This window comes from Callithrix jacchus, chromosome 6 (genome assembly GCF_049354715.1).
Source record: "Callithrix jacchus isolate 240 chromosome 6, calJac240_pri, whole genome shotgun sequence".
Taxonomy (NCBI): domain Eukaryota; kingdom Metazoa; phylum Chordata; class Mammalia; order Primates; family Cebidae; genus Callithrix; species Callithrix jacchus.
Genome location: NC_133507.1, coordinates 127,065,240 through 127,084,221, shown reverse-complemented (window position 1 = coordinate 127,084,221; position 18,982 = coordinate 127,065,240). Strand labels below are relative to the sequence as shown.

Genomic DNA, 18,982 nt, shown 5'->3' with positions numbered 1-18,982 from the left:
AGCCCATATAATGAGGTGGGGAAAAAAATCCTATAACCCATAGATTGAGCCAAAAATTCAAAAGATTCTCTACTGTCCTAAACAATAAGACATTTATTCAAGGTGCTACCTTACCTCTGTCTTGTCTGCTTGGTAAGCCTGAAACAAAACTGCAGGATTCTTCAGATGAACATGTCTGTCTTGCATTACGGAGAGTTCAAATGTCTCCTTTCATCACATTAGGTCTACTAACATGAGTTTCTTTTTGTAACTGAGCCTGTGGCTGCATATTTATAAATATTATGGATGCACAGTTCTGTGCGTGAGCATGTCAACAACAGTGATGCATGAGAAGAAAAACCAAAAGGAGTTTCTTCAAATCCCTCACCCAGATCTTCTAAGGCCTTGTCAGGGTTTTAACCAAATTTTGCTTACCAACCTAGGATAAGCTGCTTTTTAAGAGTTATTTCTGTGAGCTGAGGCTGGATTTTGTTTTATTCAAAGCGACTTCAGCCTGTCACGAGACAGTCTCATAAAATCTGTATCTTGGCTTAAGCTGGGAAGAAATGAGCCAATCCATCAGCCTAGGAATGTGGCTGTTTGACCACTTCCTAAGGCAACCGGGAAGGGATGCAATCTACTCAATTTATGGAGACTGGTGGCAGTGAATGATGCACTCCTGAAGGCACAGCAAATGAAAATCCTTCTGAACTTTTGCAATGATAAAGTTCACAATCTGAATAAAAGGGCTATCTAGGAGGGAAGCAGAGAGCAGGGGAGGAAGCCAGCATATGAGTTCGGAAACAAATAAGGAATAAAGCACATTCCCTCTCTTAAAACACCTCCAATGAATTAACTTAGGAGAAACTGGAAATTGGGTCTGGAAACAGGGCCTTTTGAACATCTCTCCCCTCAATCTGGATTCTAAAAATGAAGCCTCATTTAATCCATAAAATGTAAGTTTGATACAATTACCTCTCCTGACCTCGAATCATGCCACCTGTGGTAACCTTGTTATTTGTCATCTTATATCATAAACAAATGCAATTCCAATAGGGCAGCCAATATAATGTCATTAGTTTATATTTATGTCCGCTCTTTTCCAGCCCTCATTGCAAATGCAATTTTGATGCCATTGATGAGAGATCTGGGATTACAATTCCTGACCATTTTAGCAGTCATTTGGGGAAGGAAACAGAAGAATAATTCTAAGGTCTCTCCAAAAAACAAAGGAGAAAAAAAGGTAATATAATATTTTCTTCATTTATTTTGATTAACTGAAGCTTATGTTGAAACATCAATGGCTCCCCATTGGTTAGCAAGTGAAACCCAAACCTCTTTGCCTAGCAATTTGGGCCTTGAATTGAGGCCAAGCTATTATTTCTAACCTTGTTTGCAATTATTTCCCACCATACATTCTAAACTGCAGCTTCTGAGTGTTCCCCAAATAAACCCAGCATCCATTGCTCTACTCACACCTTCCCCTTCTCCTTGTATGCCCTTCCCTGTTCTAAATGCCACCTATCCTCTCACTCCAGGTCACCTCTGCTTTTCTTCCTCTCCGATACCAGAAGTAATCTTTCTTTTCTCTGCATCTGAGAGGCTGAAGCTCTTTAGCATCTTCTGAGATGTGTGAGAGTTCCCTAAGGCCTCATCCATTCTACTGAGCCACCAGCAACTTGGAAGTCATGACTCCTTGCTGATCCGTCTTTGGCAAGCCTTACAGGATCAAACCAGAGCCTTTCCCAAAAGTCAGACTCATCGAGATTTGGTGAATTAATCGATGAATAAGTGACTAAAGGCACATCAAAAGTATCACTAGATAGGACAGACTCTGAGAGTTCTATCAGAAATTATTCTGCTGCTGCAGCTACTGCCCTTCCTTCCCCACCCTCAGCTGTTATTAAGTGCAAATATTTTTTAGTGGTGAATTGAAAGTTTGAATAACTTGTCTGGGATAATAATAGCTAGTCGTAAATAAGTCAAGGTAGAGTTAGTGTGAACTGTCTCCTAGAACACCCTAATGCAGATAATAAAGTTCAAAGCACACTTGCATTTTATTTTATTTTTTGAAACAGAGTCTCACCCAAGCTGGAGTACAGTGGCATGATCTCGGCTCACTGCAACCTCTGCCTCCTGAGTTCAAGCAATTCTCCTGCCTCAGCCTCCTGAGTAGCTGGGATTACAGGCTGTCACCATACCTAGCAAATTTTTATTTTTATTTTTTATTTTTAGTAGAGATGGGGTCTTGCCATGTTGGCCAGGGTGGTCTTGAACTCCTGCCCTCAGGTGATCTGCCGCCCTTGGCCTCCCAAAGTGCTGGAATTATAGGCATGAGCCACCGCACTCGCCATTTTAGTACTAGTAAAATTAATTTATCTTGGGGGTTTTGTCCCCTTCACTCCAACCCCCACACTTCCAAAGGCAACTTTAAATATGTGTTATCTGTACCACCCGGAAGATGCTGACTATTACTTCATCACTAAGCCATTTGTTGGTATTGGTTTTCTTGTGCTTGGTTTCAGCTCACCTCTCTCTACTCAATCCCTCCTTGTTTTCCTTTGTTTGGCCTCTAATATGCCTTTGGAGCCCATCTATTTTAGTTTTTCCCCTTTATCCAAACAATTATTATTACGATTGAGGCCAGTAATTTGCAATTCCCATTATCTTCATTGCTGAAAGACTCTCCAGAACCTGGTCACTGGTTATCACAGGATTTGTGGAGGTGGGAGCAGGGTACCTCGGCCACGTGCACTCAGCTGGCCAGCAGCCTCATGCACTCCTTGCTACCAAGAGCTTCTCTTTTGTGACTCCCAGCCTCTCCTTTTTTTCTGGATTAGATCGTGAGTCCTTTATGAAGACCCAGAGGGAAATAGGATTATTACAAGTCTTGCTGGGTAAAAGCTATTTTGTCTTTCTGATGACTTTTTTGAGTTCAGCTGCTGAAGGCCCTTAATGCCAGAGTAGAAGTTATTACACATTCGGGAGGGCGCCTTCAACACAGTGTTCCCTGCTGAGCACACACTCAGTGCTGGATAGAAGGGGAAGAAAAGGAAAGGAAACTAGAGAGAGATTAAAAAGAAAATAGGAGGTAAGAATACTAAAAATAGAGAAAGAAGGAGGAGAAAATGCAAAGGAGACATAAATCTAAGATAAGAACCCAGCAGAGAATATTCTTCTCTGAAGAGCGTGGTGAGAGATAATACGGTGCTCACAAAACACAGATTTGGCAGTAGAAGAACTGAGAATAAGAATTGTTTACTTATTTTTAAAATCTCATAAAAATAGACTTACCACATGGTTACAGTGTGCTTTCTATGATCACGAGATTCCATTAACCCCACTGAAACAGTTTTAAAGATTCAGTGACTTCAGAATAAGCTTCATATGTGCCAAATAGAATTCTATATACTCTGACTTAGCATAACAACCCTATGAAGTAGGTATTGTTACCAAACACATTTCCAGACAAGCAAACTGAGGCACAGAGACTAAGTATCTGATCACACAGGGTACTTGGGTCACAGAGCCAGCAAGAGGCTGAGCTGATTTCTAAACCCAGGCAGTGGAGCTCCCATGTGTCAGAAGCTGGGAAGGCCAGGGATCATCCCCCAAAACTTCTCAGTGGCAAACCTACTTTGTAGCATTTAGGGAGAGACAAACATGTTGCCTGTTTGAAAACCCCCTTTTCTCTGCCTGTGCTAGTACTGTGTATGAACAACGAGAGATGTGTTTGAGGCTGGGGTGTGAGTGGGCTGGAAGCACTTAACACCTTCTCCACTCGCTGTATACACAGGCACTCAGCTCCTTGTCATCCTGGCCCTCTTTCCTGTGTTCTGGAAACCCCAGGCATGGGGCTGGGGAAGGGGGAAATGAGGAAGTGAGGGGGTGATGGATAGGATGTTCAGGTCTGGAACCATGTATCACAACACGGAAGGATTTTTTTTTTTTTTTTTTGCCAACTTCTATTTCTCTCCTTTCTTCTCAGTTCTACTCTTCCCTATCCTAAATGCCACATTGTTATTGTTCTACTGGATAGGAGTAGCATTTTCAGAAATGGGGGATTTATTTTTATAGCACAGCTGGTCTGCCAAAGGTCACATAATTTGGCAACATTCCCAGTGGTTAAAAATTAATTTCTCCTTATTAATACAACCAAGGTCCCAGAGGATTGGAGCTCAGCCTTATCTAAACTTGACAGCTTCCTAAACCTTTAGAAGATGTCTTCTCCTGGAGGGCCAGCTATGATACAAGGCCACTGTGTCCTGGAAGCCAGCTCCACTGAATCCTGTTAGGTAATAAAACCATTAAGCCTTTGGCCATTTCCCATCAAGGCAGATAAAGCCTTGAAAAATACGGTAGGATCTCCAGGACAAACTTCTGCAGCATCTTCCAGAAGTTTGTTAATTAAAAAACAAAAACAAAATGTAGCAAATAGCTAAGTACCAACCTGGAAGGCAACAGTACAAACACTAACTTCTGGTGATCAGTATACTTATCTGCCACTCAAGAAGGGTGCCTCAAAGATTATCCAGTGGCAAATGATGGTCAGATCATAAAATACCTCAAATATGTTAATAATACTACAAGCCATTGCCCAGATGTCGCTTTTCAAGTACTTTCTTGTCAGTTCAAGAAATTAAAAAGGTATTCTGCTTTTGCTCTATCTTTTAAAACAGGAAAATCTCAGCTCAAGTTCCTAAAGTCTTTCCAATCTGGACCTTTGAGAATATATTTGGAAACCTCTTTACTTGGCTCTTGAATTCTGTCAACTCAGAACCGACTCACACTCAGGTCACTCTAAGTCAGTTCATTTTCTTGATTGCTTTAAGAAAGAGTTGAGTGAAATGAAAAACACCAGGGTCCGCAGAATCACCTGGTCCCTGGTGTCTCTCCCCACTGACCCCAGACCCCTCCCTCACTGTTATTTGTATTTGTGCCTCATTGCCTATGTCATTGGGACTCCTAGCTTTTTCTATGCCTGGAAGATAGGAACTGGCCTTTCTGCTGCAGAACGTGGACTTGATACATTCAACAGCAGGGGATCAGAGCCATTTGGGAGACAGCGGGAGTCCTGTCTGGGTAGCCTGGGTTCCAGTCACTGCAGCCTTTCAATCTTTTATTTTGCCAGTTGAGTGCTCTGGGGTTAATGTCTAAGGATTCTTCGGGATGGCATGAAACTCAAAACCTGATGTGCTGCCTGTGCATTCACAATTCTACCAGGCACAGCATGGATGAGTAGGGGCCTGCCCGGAGCCCTGTGGGGAGTGTACCTCTTGCCACTGTCTTGCACTGTGTGCTCTGTTGGCAACTGGCCACAGCTTCCCTACCTCCAGGAGCTGTTCATAGGGGAAAAGTTTACTGGGCACCCATTTAATGTGGGCATGAAACCAATCCCTAGAGCTTAGAGCAGGCCGTCTGTGTAAAATCTAGGAGTTTACAGTTTACTTGCAAAGTATTATGCTCACCGATGGCCATCCCACATTTTGGGGAGACAGGCTAAAAGAAACACTTCAAATCCTTATCCAGCCCAGCTCGTCATTGCTTCTCTTTCAGGATTTGTTTGAACCCAGACCTGTCTCCCACAGCCAATTTACACCTCTTATCTGATCATCCAGTTCAGACCGAAGGGTGAATTGACCGAATCTGCCCGTGTCCATGGCAATGGCATTAAAACTCGAGTATAGATCAAAGCTCTCCTGACAAGGAGGGGAGGGGTAGATGGTTATGGGGTCTGGGTTCTTTTGGCCCCAAGCGATGTGTCCCGGAGGTGGGGACATTAGGACTGGGAGTTGCCACCATTTGAAGAAACTCATTGTCAGGACTTGAATAATTTCCTGAGCAAAACCCAGTCCCCTGCAGATCATGATTAACTCTAGCAAAGGGAAGGTTCGTAGCGGGCGCTGATGGGGAATGGCTAGCGCCAGGGGGCTCTCCTCTCTGTCTGAAACCGAAAGGAAAGGAGGCGGAGGGAGGGGGGCTGAGCAGGGAGCACACGCCAATAAACCAGAGCGTGGATCCCCTACCCTCCCAGAAGAAATTCAACCAGAGCCGCAGAAGCCGCAACGCGTATAGGCGAGATCCCCTAAACTTGGTCTGGAAAGCGAATTCCCGACCTTCCCTAACCCAGATGATTCCCAGAGGGCGACAAGTCCATTCCAAATCCCTCCCCAACCTCCAAACACTAGCGCTACTGGTGCCCCCCCAACCCCCACCCAGCCGCCAGACGCCTGCGACCGGGTGGGAAAGATCCGCGGCGCAGTCAGCCCGAGGCGAAGGGCGGGGGCAGCCGTTTAATCACAGCACGCCTCGCCTCCATTAACTTGTGTTGATATTAAAAAGAAATCAATCAGTGAAAATGAAGCATCGGCCGTGAATATTTCTTTTTCTCAGGTGGAAAAGCAAAGAGCGAGGCGGCTGAGAAGGGGAGGCGGGAACTCGCCGGCGACTGCAGGCAGAGGCTTTTCCGCAGACCAGAGCTGCAGCCGAGACCTAACTTTCCCGCACTGTGTAGCGTCGAGGAAATGCCGCAGGCTTTCCCCTGGGGGGTGTCCCTAGGAGGAGGAGGGGACAAGCATGAAGTGGTTGGAGGCGGCCAACTTCGCGGAGGCTTCAGCCTCGGTTTTGCTTTCGCTGGGAATATTTTTGCTTAATAGAATGTTTATGGATCGCTGGGCTCTGTTTCTGCTGCGTAGCCCAAACAAATCGATGCGGAGTTAGAGACGGCGCTGGGGGGCGGGGAGGAGGGAGGCCTAGGAGGAGAGCCGAGGGGTTACCACGTCCCCACCACGTGGATAGCTGCGTGCCGCGTGCTCTTCACCTGTTTCTGCGCACCGGCCGGCTCCGGGCGCGCCGCGCTCTAGAGGCTGTGCAAGTTGCGCGCATTCCTGCGGCTCTAGCTGGCTCCTTCCCGCCTCTCTCCGCCCTCCTCTCCGAAATCCCACCCTAGCTTCCTATCACCCAGTTGGGCCAGTGCTTGGATTCCCAAGCCCGCCTGCGTCGGCCTCCCGCCACTCAAAGCAGGCTCTCTAGGAGTCGCGGCAAACCTGCGGCGCAGAGCGGAGCGCTGGGGACTGGCGAGGGAGCCCGGGGCAGAGATGGAGACAGACTAGCGGCTGCGCTGCGGTCTGGCTAGGCGGCGCAGTGAGGAGAGGGGCAGCCTGGTGCGCGTCGCCCATGCGGCCTCCCAGCCACGCACCAGCCCAAGGTGCCCCGCGCCGCGACTGTCGTGTTATTTTCTCAATTGCTCCCCGCGTACACCTTCTGTCCCCTCTTACGCCTTCCCAGAATTGGTTCTTGTCGCCGGTGGCGGCGGCGGCGGCGGAACCGGGCCCCTTCCCGGCTGGCGCACATCGGGTGAGTCAGAGGTCTAGTTCGGCCTCGCCCTGGCCACCCGCTGCCGGCTCCCCGGGTGCAAGTCCGTTGCTCCGCCTGAAAGCCAGAGCAGCCCATGGCTTGCGATCGCATTTTGGGGAGCCGGAGGTTCCCGGGAATTTCCAGCTTCGAATCCCACCCTGAGATACCACCCCGGGTCCGAGGTTGCCCCGAACTCCGCGCCTCTGGGCTTCTCTGGCAGTGACGCAGCACGGCAGAGGGTTGGGATGGGAGGGGGTTCTGCAGAGAGCGCGGGAGGCAGGTGGCAGAGCGGGAGTGGGTCCAAGCGGGTGTCGCGCACACACGTACACACACTCCATGCAGCGCTCGGGGACAGATGTGCGAACATCTGGGGTAGGAGATGGCCCCTGAGTCTTCACGACCCCTCCCGCTCCGCACAGCACACTGAACCTGAAGTTGCATGTGTATGCGCGCTGGTGTGAGTGCCAGTGTGCGCGCGCTCGCGCTCTGGGGCCTACCGGAGTCCGTGTCTGAATACATAATATACCATGGGCATCCTCACGGCGCGCACGCGTGCACACACACACACACACACACACACAGAGCGAATCACACAAACATACACAATTTACGCAGCATCCAGGTCTGTGAGAGGTAATTTAATTCCACTTCAAGCCGGGAAGTTAGAATTAAGGCAAGAAGGAATGGGGGAGGCCCAAAAAATCTCCCCAAGTGGGACCACCACCCATCCCTTTGATAGGATTTGCAGCTGCCCTGAAGATCACTTATGGCAAAGAAAGAGCTGAAAACGTGCGGATTTGGGTAGCAAAGGCATTTCTAAATTTTCTTCCCCCTCAAATAAATGCCCGAGCTTAAAGTGGCGTGTGTGCTGGGTGGGGGTTGGGGGGGAAGAAGGAAGGGTGACAGTGCCAGATGCAAAGTTAGGACCCACTAGCTGATGTTCTAGGGGATGCCCAGGAGGCTGCAGAGTTAGCCCTACCACTGCCGCCATCGCCTTGCAAGTGGCTTGGGTGAGGCACTTCAGGAAGGCTTTTTCTTCTTTCATTCACCCATTTCCTCCATAGATGGTTTCTCCATCTCCAATCACCTGTAGCAGCTGCGAAGAATTTTGTTGTCAGATTCCAGATATGGTTCTCAGAGGGGGAGAGAGGCTCACTCTATAGAGTGGTCCCGGAAAGGAAGCACTGCATTCCCCATGGAACCAGAGATCCCTTCCCCGAGAGCGTATTTCTTGCCCGATGCCCACAAATGCGGTCCCCAGACTGTTCTGGGCCTCAAAGTGCTTATCTCCACAGCAGCCTGTCCAGACACCCTTTTTGCCAGTGGTTGAGAACAAATTCCTCTCAAAAGTTTCTAACCACTTCACTAGAGTGACAGACTTTCAAGGGCCTGCAATTTGTTTTATCTAATAATAATTTCTAAAAAACGTATGATTTACTTTCTCAGAGAACACATGGATGAAGGGAGAAGGGATGACCAGCTGCCTTGGTTGCCAGCAGCACCCAACCCCAAGACCCTCTCTCAGCCACAAGCCAACTTGCTCCACCAGCCTGAGCCCTAGGATTTTGAGGCATATCCAACCATTCTCCAAAGAATCTACAGCCTCTGAAAACCAAAACTAAACTCTTGTCTTTCCCAAGCCCTTCAGTTAACATTGCTCAATGTAGCTTAGTGGAGGGAATGCAAATGATTTATATTTCACTGGCTAGGTTGGAGAAACTCAAGGGAGATGTGTTCTGCTTCAAGACAGAGAGAAAAAAATCCCCAAAAACTGTAATGCAAAGGCTTTGTAGTATTTTTAAACCTTTGATTCAGTCCATATGTGACATCTGAACACCGCCAAATTCTGTTTCAAAACACACACACAACACACACACACACACAGACACACACACACACACACACAGACACACACTCCTAGTAGGAGAGGAAAGTTGGGTTTTAGCAGCCGTGGTGGTGCAGGGAGGGTCGGCTGGGATCTCTCTTTAAATTATTGAGTACTGAGGGAGCCTCCTTCTGTGCTGTTCTGCGTGGCCTCCCAGCTTTAGCGATGGCTTTTAAAGGGGAAACCATGTTGCAATAAATAAAAAAAAAACTTTCAGTGGCTTACCTGATTGGCCTCTCACTTGGTGTCTTGAAAAGCAGAGGGCTAAGAAAACCCAGGTGAGAGGAAACATATCCATTTTGGAGAAGGTCGCTCTCTCCAGAGCTGGGTTCGTAGGTTTCTTGTTTAAATCTTTGTGTTTTTCTCTCTCTTATTTTCTTCCTTATAACGTCTTATGCAGAGGTTTCTAATGGTGTTTCCCTCCTGAGTCCTGCTGGCTTGTCTTCACCTTTATTCTTGCTGGAATTTCCACCTCACCAGGAAGAGGGAGAGTAGCCACTGAAATCAGCAAAGAGGGAACAAGCCGGGAAAAAGACACGGGTTTCCTCTCAAAAACAAAACCCATGTATGTTCTCTCCAGTTCCTCAAAGTGTCATTTCCTTTATCCTACAATATCACGAGTATTTCCCGAAAGCCAGGCGTAATAATAATGATAATAATAATAATTAAAGCCAAGACTTGCCGTGGGCATCACACGGACCCCAGGCAGCTGTGTGGTCTCAGAGGCGTAAATTGACACACATCCCCCGGTACCCGGGACGGACATGCGGGCGGAGGCAGCCGCCGCCGGACAGCCCGGGTGGGAGGCGGCCGCCTTGCTCTTCTCCTCGCCGGGTTCCCCTAGCGGGAGCCTTCCCCAACGGCTACACCCGCTTGGCCAGCCTCTGGAGGGAAGTCTGAGGAAGGAAGCTGCTGCTGCTGCTGTTGCTGCTGCTGGGGCGGCGGCGGCTGGGATCGCCTGCAAGTGAGCGAGCCCCTCTCCGAGTTCGCTGGCGCCCGCCCTCACCTCCACCTCGCCGAGTGTCTGCGCGGCTGAGGATGTGTCGGGGGTCGGCTGCAGGCTGGTGCCTCGCTCGCGATCTCTGTCTCCCCTCCGGCTCCCCCCTGCCTTTTCAGGCAAAGCAGCATGTGGATGTCAGAGCCACGGCAGAGCTATCCGATTACGCGCCGGTTCAGGGCCCGCCCCTTCTGTGTTCCTGATTAAAGAGGCAGCCGCGGAGACGCGCGGCGCAGAGCCGAGTGCCGCGGCACCCAGCTCGGGCGGGGCGGCGGCGGCTTCTCCCCGGTTGCCGCAAGATCGAAGTTAAGGCGGCGCCCACCCCACCGCCCCTCGCCCACCCCGCATGTCCCGCTAGCCCGGCGCACCTCCGCGCCGGGCAGCCGGTGCGTAACGCCCGGGGGAAGTAGCGCCCCCGGGCACCTCCAGGGAGCGCAGCCCTTGACCGCGTCGCCCCCACCCGAGGGAGACTCCGCGGGAAGCGGGGAATAGCCTTGTTTCCCCTGAATCCCACGATTCCGATGCCACAGACGCAAACGCAGCACAATGCCACGCGCAATGGCATTACAACAGGAGTTGGGTGGCGTACGGTGTTTGGGGTAGCGAGTCGGTCGGCAGCTCAGCCATGCGTTCGAACAGGCAGCGGTGCGTGGCGGCGACACACATCGTCAGCCCGGGCTGAATAAAACCCCAAACACTCCCTGCGTTTACTACTCAGATCCTTTGTTATGTCCCAAACATGCTCTGCCTCTCTCTGGGTTAGGATTTCGTTATCCCTGCGCCTTTAACTTGTAACTATCTGCAAAAAACGAAAGACTTTCTTCAGCAAAGAATTTCTTCAGGTAATTAAATTGGATTCCCTCGCGTTCCCCCGAAAAAGTATAGGTACTTGAAGGCTTCTCACCCAAATACTACTGTAACTACGTCTATTCACATTTTCCCCCATGGAAACGTGGTCACAAAGCCCAGAGAAAGAAAACAGCATTATGCCAACTATTTTTAAATGGAGGCGTGAAAACTGTTTAGAGGGAACTGCAAGCTAACAGTTGGGGAAACACTTGTATCTTTGTTTCTGAGGATGGCTTTGTGGATTCCAAACTGTCTTGCTTCACCAGACACCTATTACTACATTATCATAAAGCCTCCCACAGAAACAGCCCAAATTACACATGTACACCTTTTCTGCCACAAAAGTGGTATGTGAAAAATAAGAAAATTCAGAAAAATGTTTACAAATTAAGAAAGTAAAATTTTCTGTAGATTAAGAAAAATACAGCTTTGATGGCAAGAAACACACACACCTGACTATCCTATTTTCTTCTTGGCTTGCACTTGTGGATTCTTCTGGGTGGTTTCCCTCCTTATCTGGACTTGCCCATTAGCTTTGTATCACTTTTAGTGTTTGAAAAATCTGTAACTCCCACTTAACTGTTATTTACACTGAGATAACCAAAACAAAATTGAATCAGAAGTGATTTGCAAATAGTTGAGCCAAGCTGTGGGGGAGGGGATTTTAGAGTGGAAATCCACAGGCTGCGTATCACACTGTTGATCTTAGATGCCTGGTTGGAAAGGCACAGAACAGAGGCCTCTGAGCTCTTCCAGGAAGCATGTCTCCTGGCTAGCCTAATGCTACCCTTCATTCCCTCTTTGCCTCCCTCCTTCCCCTCCCTCCCTCCTTTTCTTCCTCCCCACTTCTTTCCTTTCTAGGCTTCAGAGCACATCCACATTATTAAAAACTCCAGATTTACATTTCTCTGCTTTAAAGCTCAATTGTAAAGAATGATTCCAAGCCTCAAATATTTAACAAGGTAAAGAGTCAGTTTGGATTATTTACCTTAAGCAGAGATCCCAGTTTATGTCATTGCCAAGATGCTAATCTAAGGACAAATAACACTATTCGTAGTGACAGTCCCTGAATAGAGAGGGTCATTTAGTATCACTTCTCCCCACCACTCACCAGGCATGCCAAACCATTTAGCCAGTGCCCAATGTGGGAGACTCCAGTAGCCAGAGTTTAGGTGAAGGGTACCATGAAAGGGGGAAAGAAGAGAGAAAAAGTAAACTGAAGCCCACTGGAGAACCATAAGAATGACAACCCTGGTCTTGGGTCTCAGGGATGAAGGTCCTCATCAGGCTGTTTCCAGAGTAAAGTCAGAATCGGTTTTGTTCCTGAACCTGTGTGCCCACACTATGACTTCATTTTTCAGAGGTGCCCTACAGGGGAAGCTCGCTGACTTCCTGGGAGTCCTCTGTACCAGAGCTGCAAGACTTCTCACCCCCTTGAGTGAAGGCCTCATTTCCTGCAGTTAGACAAGAGAGTCTCAGGTTGCCAGCCCTGGGGACTCAAGCAGCCAGACTATTTTTTAATCCTTTAGGGGGCAGCACTCAATAAATAATGGTAACCCCACCTAGGGTCACACTTGTGGTGGGGAGTTTCAAAGTGCTTTATCAGACCAGGGAAGATTTGGAGTGAGGCCGATCTCTCCCCAGCCTACTCTGAGCAAGACTCCACCAGCCCAGGGAGGGCTTAGAATTGCTTTAACCTAAGACTTCCAAGGACTCTTGGGAACTAAACACAAGTCCCACATGTGCCACATGGAAAACAAATCTTTAGGGAAATTCTTCACACTGGGGCTGGCTCAGACCTGCCAGTCTTGTTTTCCTCTAGACTGGGATCTCAGAGTTTGACTGCAATTGGTTTGGTTTTGGCCAGAGATACAGTGGTGAAGAGCTAGACAATGTGCTTTTCGGTATTTTGTGAGTCCACACCCCTGTCCCACAGGGAAGCCAGCCTACCTAAAGGCCGGTGTCAAACAATGGGTTTGTGAACAGAAACACTGACCTGACTAGAAAATAGGTAATTAGTGAAGCTAAGAATCCCGGCTACATCACTGACTCACCTAGGATGTTTCATGTCATTATCCTTAATTGTAAAATAATACTAGATAATCTTATCCTACATTCCATTCCTTTGACGGGAAGGGATGTGGGGGAACATGAAACCGGTTGGTAAATGATGCTAAGAGAAAGCTGTTACCAAGCCACACCCCTATGGAAAGTTAAGTGTTCCCAGCTAGACAGTTCCAAACCTTATGGTATATCAGTATCCCCTGGAGCAAGTGTTAAAAATTCACATCCCTGGTAACCATCTTCCTGCAGATCAAATTCCTTGGGTCTGGAGTGGTCTTTGGGAATCTGTATTTTTAACACACATTTTAGGAGATTCTGATGCAAAGCCTTCACGGGCCACTAGTTGGAAACTTCTGATTTGATGTGTTATATTTACACACAGCCTTCCATAAATGCTCACTTGTTGAAGGAAACCTGGACAAGTATTCCTGCACATTTCCTCCCTGGGTACTTTTCAATATGGAGCAGATGTTTCAGGAAAAACCACCAAGAACAAGTTCCCAAAAATACTGGAGAGGTGGAATTCCCAGATTTACCTGTGACCTTTAACAGCAACGGCAGAGAGCCAATTTGAAAACACCAAAAGCTTCACCTCATGCAGGCAGGAGCTTTGCAGGGACACGTTCAAAGTACCGGCTGATGGGTTTCTGAGCTGAAGCCAAGCCCTTTCACCACCAGCTCACTCAACCATTGGTGGTTCCTAGAGGTTCGTTTCAGGTACGGTTTTCCATCTGTGCTCATCCCACTGTACTTGCGACATGCTCATGGATGCATGACTGTGCCAGAGGTATGCGAGCAAGACAGAGATTTAGGTCTTTCCTCTTGGGAACACAGGATCTAAAAGCTCCAGAAGTTTCATGCTTCCACAATAGATACCACTTGTCACATAGTGCTTCCCCTTATTGGAGCCCTAACCTCAATAAGCTCTCACCCTGAAAAGGGGCGATCTGAGGCATAATTGCTTCTTCATCTGTAATTTACCACACTGCCCTAGTTAAGGTTTAGCTACATCTGTCTCAGAAGCAAAGCTTCAGTTAAAATGGAATAGGTCCTAATTTATTATTCTCTCTTTTGTTTGATGTCAAAGTCCAGGTTTCTTGTCACTAAGGTTTTTTTTTTTTTTCTTACTTGCCTTTTAAACAATCAACATTTTTTTCCCAGCATACTTGAATATTGTCCAGTAGTTTCTATTTGACATTTCTATTCTAAATTGATATTTCTAGTATATTCTATGTGGTGGGTTTCCAGAATCCTTACAGATTTCCATAAATCCCACTATGTGTGTGTCTCTTCTCTTCCTTAGACGCAAACACTGGATCTGGTAGGAGGGATCCTTATGAGAGAAAATGAGGGGTCCTTATGAGAGAAATGGTAGCAGGGGTCCTGCAGCAACAAAAAGTCCACAATTCATTCAAACCTCCCTGGAATCCTTGGAAAAGGAACCTAAAAAGCCCTCTTGCTTCCTCCGCTCTGCCTGGCTTTAGCACAAGGCTGATCTCCCTATGATACATGAATTTTTCTACCTTAGAGGCATAAGTGTATCAAAAAGACCTCGTCAACTGTCCCATAAAATAGCACTCTCCAATAAATCTTCTGCAAGGATAGTGGTCTCTGTACCGTTCATATGGCTACTGGGCATTGGAAATGTGGCTAGTGTGAATGAGTGACTGAATTGTAGGTTGTATTTAATTTTATTCATTTAAATATAAATTGCCACATGTGCTTACCAGCTACCATGTTGGACAATTCAGCTTCAGAATCAAAAGACCAGAGCTGAATAATTCCCATAGAAACCCACAGAAATTCACACCCTTATAAATCTCTGTGGTTACCCTACTTGTTTGCCAAGAAAGGAACCCCAGTATCAGCAGAAGTGCTGATTGCCAAGGCAGCATTTGAAAATGCTTGCTGTCTGTTTGGCTAAGGAAGAGAAGGGCTAGCCTATATTCATACTATTTTCTACCATCCTGTGTTCTTTCTATGCTCTCTCGGATGACTTTTCCAGAGCATTCACCAGGGGTCAGGGTCTTTATGGTGCTCCTGCGGTTTCTGGCCTCCACTCGTCAGTGGAGACCACTGCAGAGAAGCAGGTGGGGCAGCAAAAACCTTGAGGACAGGGCAGCTGGACCTTCGGTCTCTACTTGGGTGTCCTTGAAAATTCTGTTAACCAATTTGGAACCACTTGCCTCACCTTTAGAATGATGGGTTGATTTGAATGATTTTTAACCTTAGGTGTTTTTGAGTTTTGTCTATGTCTCTTTCCTGATCCCATTCTCACTCATGGATTTAAAACTGGTTTTAGTATGAATTCCATAGACCAACCTAAACAATTTGAAATTAATGCTCCTTTATCCTTAAACTGTTAAGGCATGGATGGACCTTCAATGGATATTCCATCATCATAGTATTTGCACTGGGTACCTTTTCTGAAAGAGTGAGTGCTAGTGAGTATGTCAGGTATCTTAGCAGGGTTTTTTGAGGAGACACTTTTCAACAAGGCCTTCTCCCTAGCCCATCACAAAAATACAGATTGCACTTGGTAATCACAACCAAAGGCCAAGAATTTATTTGTAACGTCACAGCACTTACAGGTTATGCAATTGGATATTTTAGGGCTACGATATGAAATTTTTAATCATTCAGAAATATTTTGAATGAAATATTCCCATTCCTAAATTCATAGATGAATGATCTTGGAAACTTGAATCTTCCACCCACGTACTTTGCCTTCAGTCACGTGCATATGTACCCTATCAAATCCCCCACAGATTTGTAAGGGATTTTTTTTATTGTTGCTATTGCTGTTTTCAAATTTGTAACCTGTGACTTATGGTGCCTTAATTAGACATCTACATGTCAGGTGATTGTTACATTATGATGGCAATAGCTGCTAATTTGAGCATGAAAGTCTTGATGGAAAGGCGGTAGTCAGGGAGCTGACCTTTTGCTATTGAGGAGACTCCAGGGTGGGTTAATTCACACCCACCATAGTCATTAGTTCCCACTCTCCTCCTTCATATTTACTCCTACACAGTTTACTGAGCTGCCAATCAACCCTTAGTATCTGGATGAGCGCACTAACAGGGACGGGGCTGGAATGGTGCTTGCTTTCTGCAGCAACGAAGAAATCATTTATAGAGGCAGCCTCCTTTTCAGTCTCTAGACTCAGATTCTATTTATTTACTTTCAAAATTAAGTAAAAAGCAAAATAAGTAGTATATGTACATCTTTTAAAACATTCAAATTACACAAAAAAGTATTCTGTACAAACTTCATACCTGTCCTTAATTTTCAGTTCACTTCTTCCCCATTGATGCAGGTTTCGCATATTTTCCAGAGATATTGAGACTAGATTGCAAGTTAAAAGCAAAGACACCTTTTATGTTTCTCTGTAACTTTCATTCTCTAGCTTTTCCCCTCCCTCTTTCCTCTAGCCCAAAGCAGTAATGATCCTGCAAACCATTAGGGGGCAGTTGTGACCAAAAAAGGAAACAGCAAGCAGCAAGGAGGAATTAAACTCCTAGAAGAGAGAGGCAAAAGGAAATGAAAGGAATGCTAAGGAGAGAGACCAGCTAAAGAGGAACATGGAAAAAAGAGGAAGAAGAAGAAAGAAAGGAACGCAGGCATTAGAAAACAAAAGGTAATGGAGAGCGAGGTGATGGTATTAACCAGCCAAAGGCAGTGTGTTTTAGGGGAGGGATAATTTATGAAGGCCAGGGATTACCTGACGTTTTGTTTTGTTTTTAAAAGCAAACCTGTGGAACCCGAATTGACTCAATGTTAGCAGAAAGTAGGAAGTTATCTTTTTCAGAACTGGAAGGCATTTATTGTGCTGGACTTTACATTCTCGGGACGTGTTTCAAATGGAAGGGTTCTGAGGGTTCCATTTGGGCTTGCGATGGGGGGGCCAGATGGAGAGAAACAGCTCCCTTCCCTTACTTCGTCAGAATGCTTAGAAATGCTTTCAGGCCTCAGCAAGACAGTGAAATTAGCCTGAATATAAAAGTGTAATTCTATTTCTCAGGGCAGCAAAGCTAAAAAACCAAGAGAGGGGCTTCCTTTGAAGCTGACGCCTTAATCAAAGTGCTTTCAGGTGTACTTCGGGCATCCCTCCCCTGGTTTCAGCAGGTTAACTTCATTAACGCTCCTAGCTACTGCTTTAATGTTTTCTAGGCTTTCCTCTAGGGTACATTAAGCAGAAACAAGCCCTCGTGGGAGTTCCGTACCCTGATGTTTTGCATTGTGGTTGGAATGCAGGGGCAACATTTATGTTCGAATAGTATTAAATGGGAAATTGTTTTTACAGCACAATAAATATGATCACTTTGAGCTAGTATCTTTTCTCTAATTCAAACTTTCCCTCCCCACCTTTAAAAAAGTGGCAAAAACTCTAGGAAGCCCCAGTCTAGAGTCACCAGATAAAGCATGGAAAGCCTCCATTTATTTGCTAAATCTGATTCAGAAGGTAGAATACTCCTCAAGCTGCCCCAAATGCTATGCCCAGTGCTACTCATCAAAATTCAGTGAAATCTTTCATTTTAGAATCAAAGGCACTGGCTCTCAGTCACATTTGTTAGACTTGTATGTTTACTGAAGATCCAAGATGGGTAGAGTCCACTTTGGCCATGCTGGGGTTATCAAGAAAAAGCCTGGTGTGCACTTGCCCCAAGGAACCCTTCAACCCTGGGCCAGATCCAGCTGGTGCTTTCTACAGTGGCCACTAGAGCTCTGAAGAATTAGGGCAAATTGAAATTTGACCTATTTTGAACAGTGGTCATTTTCCAGAATGTGAGGTTTCTCCTGTAGCCTAAAGAGAGAAGCTCTCTCTATCTCCATCTCTCTCTCTCTCGTTCCTTTTTTGTGTGACATGGATTCCTGGAGTTTAGTTTTTAAGACGTTTTAAAATTCATACTGGAAACTTGTCCAAACAAAAACCTCTGACCAGAAGCAATTTGCTTCCCTTTAAAATGTGCCCAAAAGTTAAATTACATATTTACTTGACTTTGTGTCTCTTTGCTAGAATTTGGCAAGGATTTAGGATGCAAAAGCATTTCCCAGTTGATTTCTCATTTCATTTGATTATAACTTAGAAGGAATAAATGTGATTTTTGCCCTTTCAACACACCTGGAAGTATGTGTTCCTCTTACTATATCTGACTGACAGTATTCTCATCAATAGTGTGGCTTCTCCAACACTGAGCTCCCCTACTTCTCAGAAAATGGAAAAGTTGGCCAGGCACTCTGACTCACACCTATAATCCCAGCATTTTGGGAGGTCGAGGTGGGCGTATCATTTGAGGTCAGGAGTTTGAGACCAGCCTGGCTAACATGGTGAAACTCTGTCTCTACTAAAAATACAAAAATTAGCCGGGCGTGGTGGCAGGTGCCTGTAATCCCCGCTACTGAGGAGGCTGAGGGAGGAGAATCACTTAAACCTGGGAGGCAGAGGTTGCAGTGAGCCAAGATTGTGCCTCTGCATTTCAGCCTGGGTAACAGAGCAAGACTCTGTCTCAAAAAAAAAAAAAAAAAAAAAAAAAAAAAGAGGAGTTACACTTTAAGGAAGAAGAAGAGGATTATTCTGGGGCAAGGTAACTTAATAATATTATTATGCTAAAAATATAAGACAACATAGGGAACTCAGGGCCCTGAATAGGGATTAAGAGACCTAGACTGTGGTTCTGGCTTTAGTGTTGATGTTGTGTGTACTTTGGGTCCATCCTTTTGTCTTCTTTTTCCTCACTCATAAAAGGCAGGTTGTTATTCCACAGCAATGACCCTACCAAACTATTCAGTTGAATCTACACTTGATGTAAAGCAGGGTCCAGTTTAGTGCCCTCATTGATTAAAAAAAA

General features: G+C 46.3%; 1 protein-coding gene across 4 annotated transcripts in view; it reads right to left on the bottom strand.

Annotated features, from left to right (window-relative positions):
- Nucleotides 1-10,304, bottom strand: part of NRP2 (neuropilin 2) — a 116,503-nt gene extending 106,199 nt beyond the window's left edge. For 2 of the 4 annotated variants that reach the window (XM_054257817.2, XM_054257818.2), the window contains exons 1-2: nt 9,446-10,304; nt 8,315-8,431 (exon numbers count right to left, since the gene is read on the bottom strand). In XM_054257817.2, the coding sequence (XP_054113792.1) occupies nt 8,315-8,431; nt 9,446-9,518 (190 nt within the window). In that variant the 5' untranslated portion in view covers nt 9,519-10,304. The remainder of the gene's footprint in view (nt 1-8,314; nt 8,432-9,445) is intronic. The other 2 variants (XM_008999276.6, XM_008999277.6) reach the window with 1 other exon arrangement.
- Between the last annotated feature and the right edge of the window lie 8,678 nt (nt 10,305-18,982).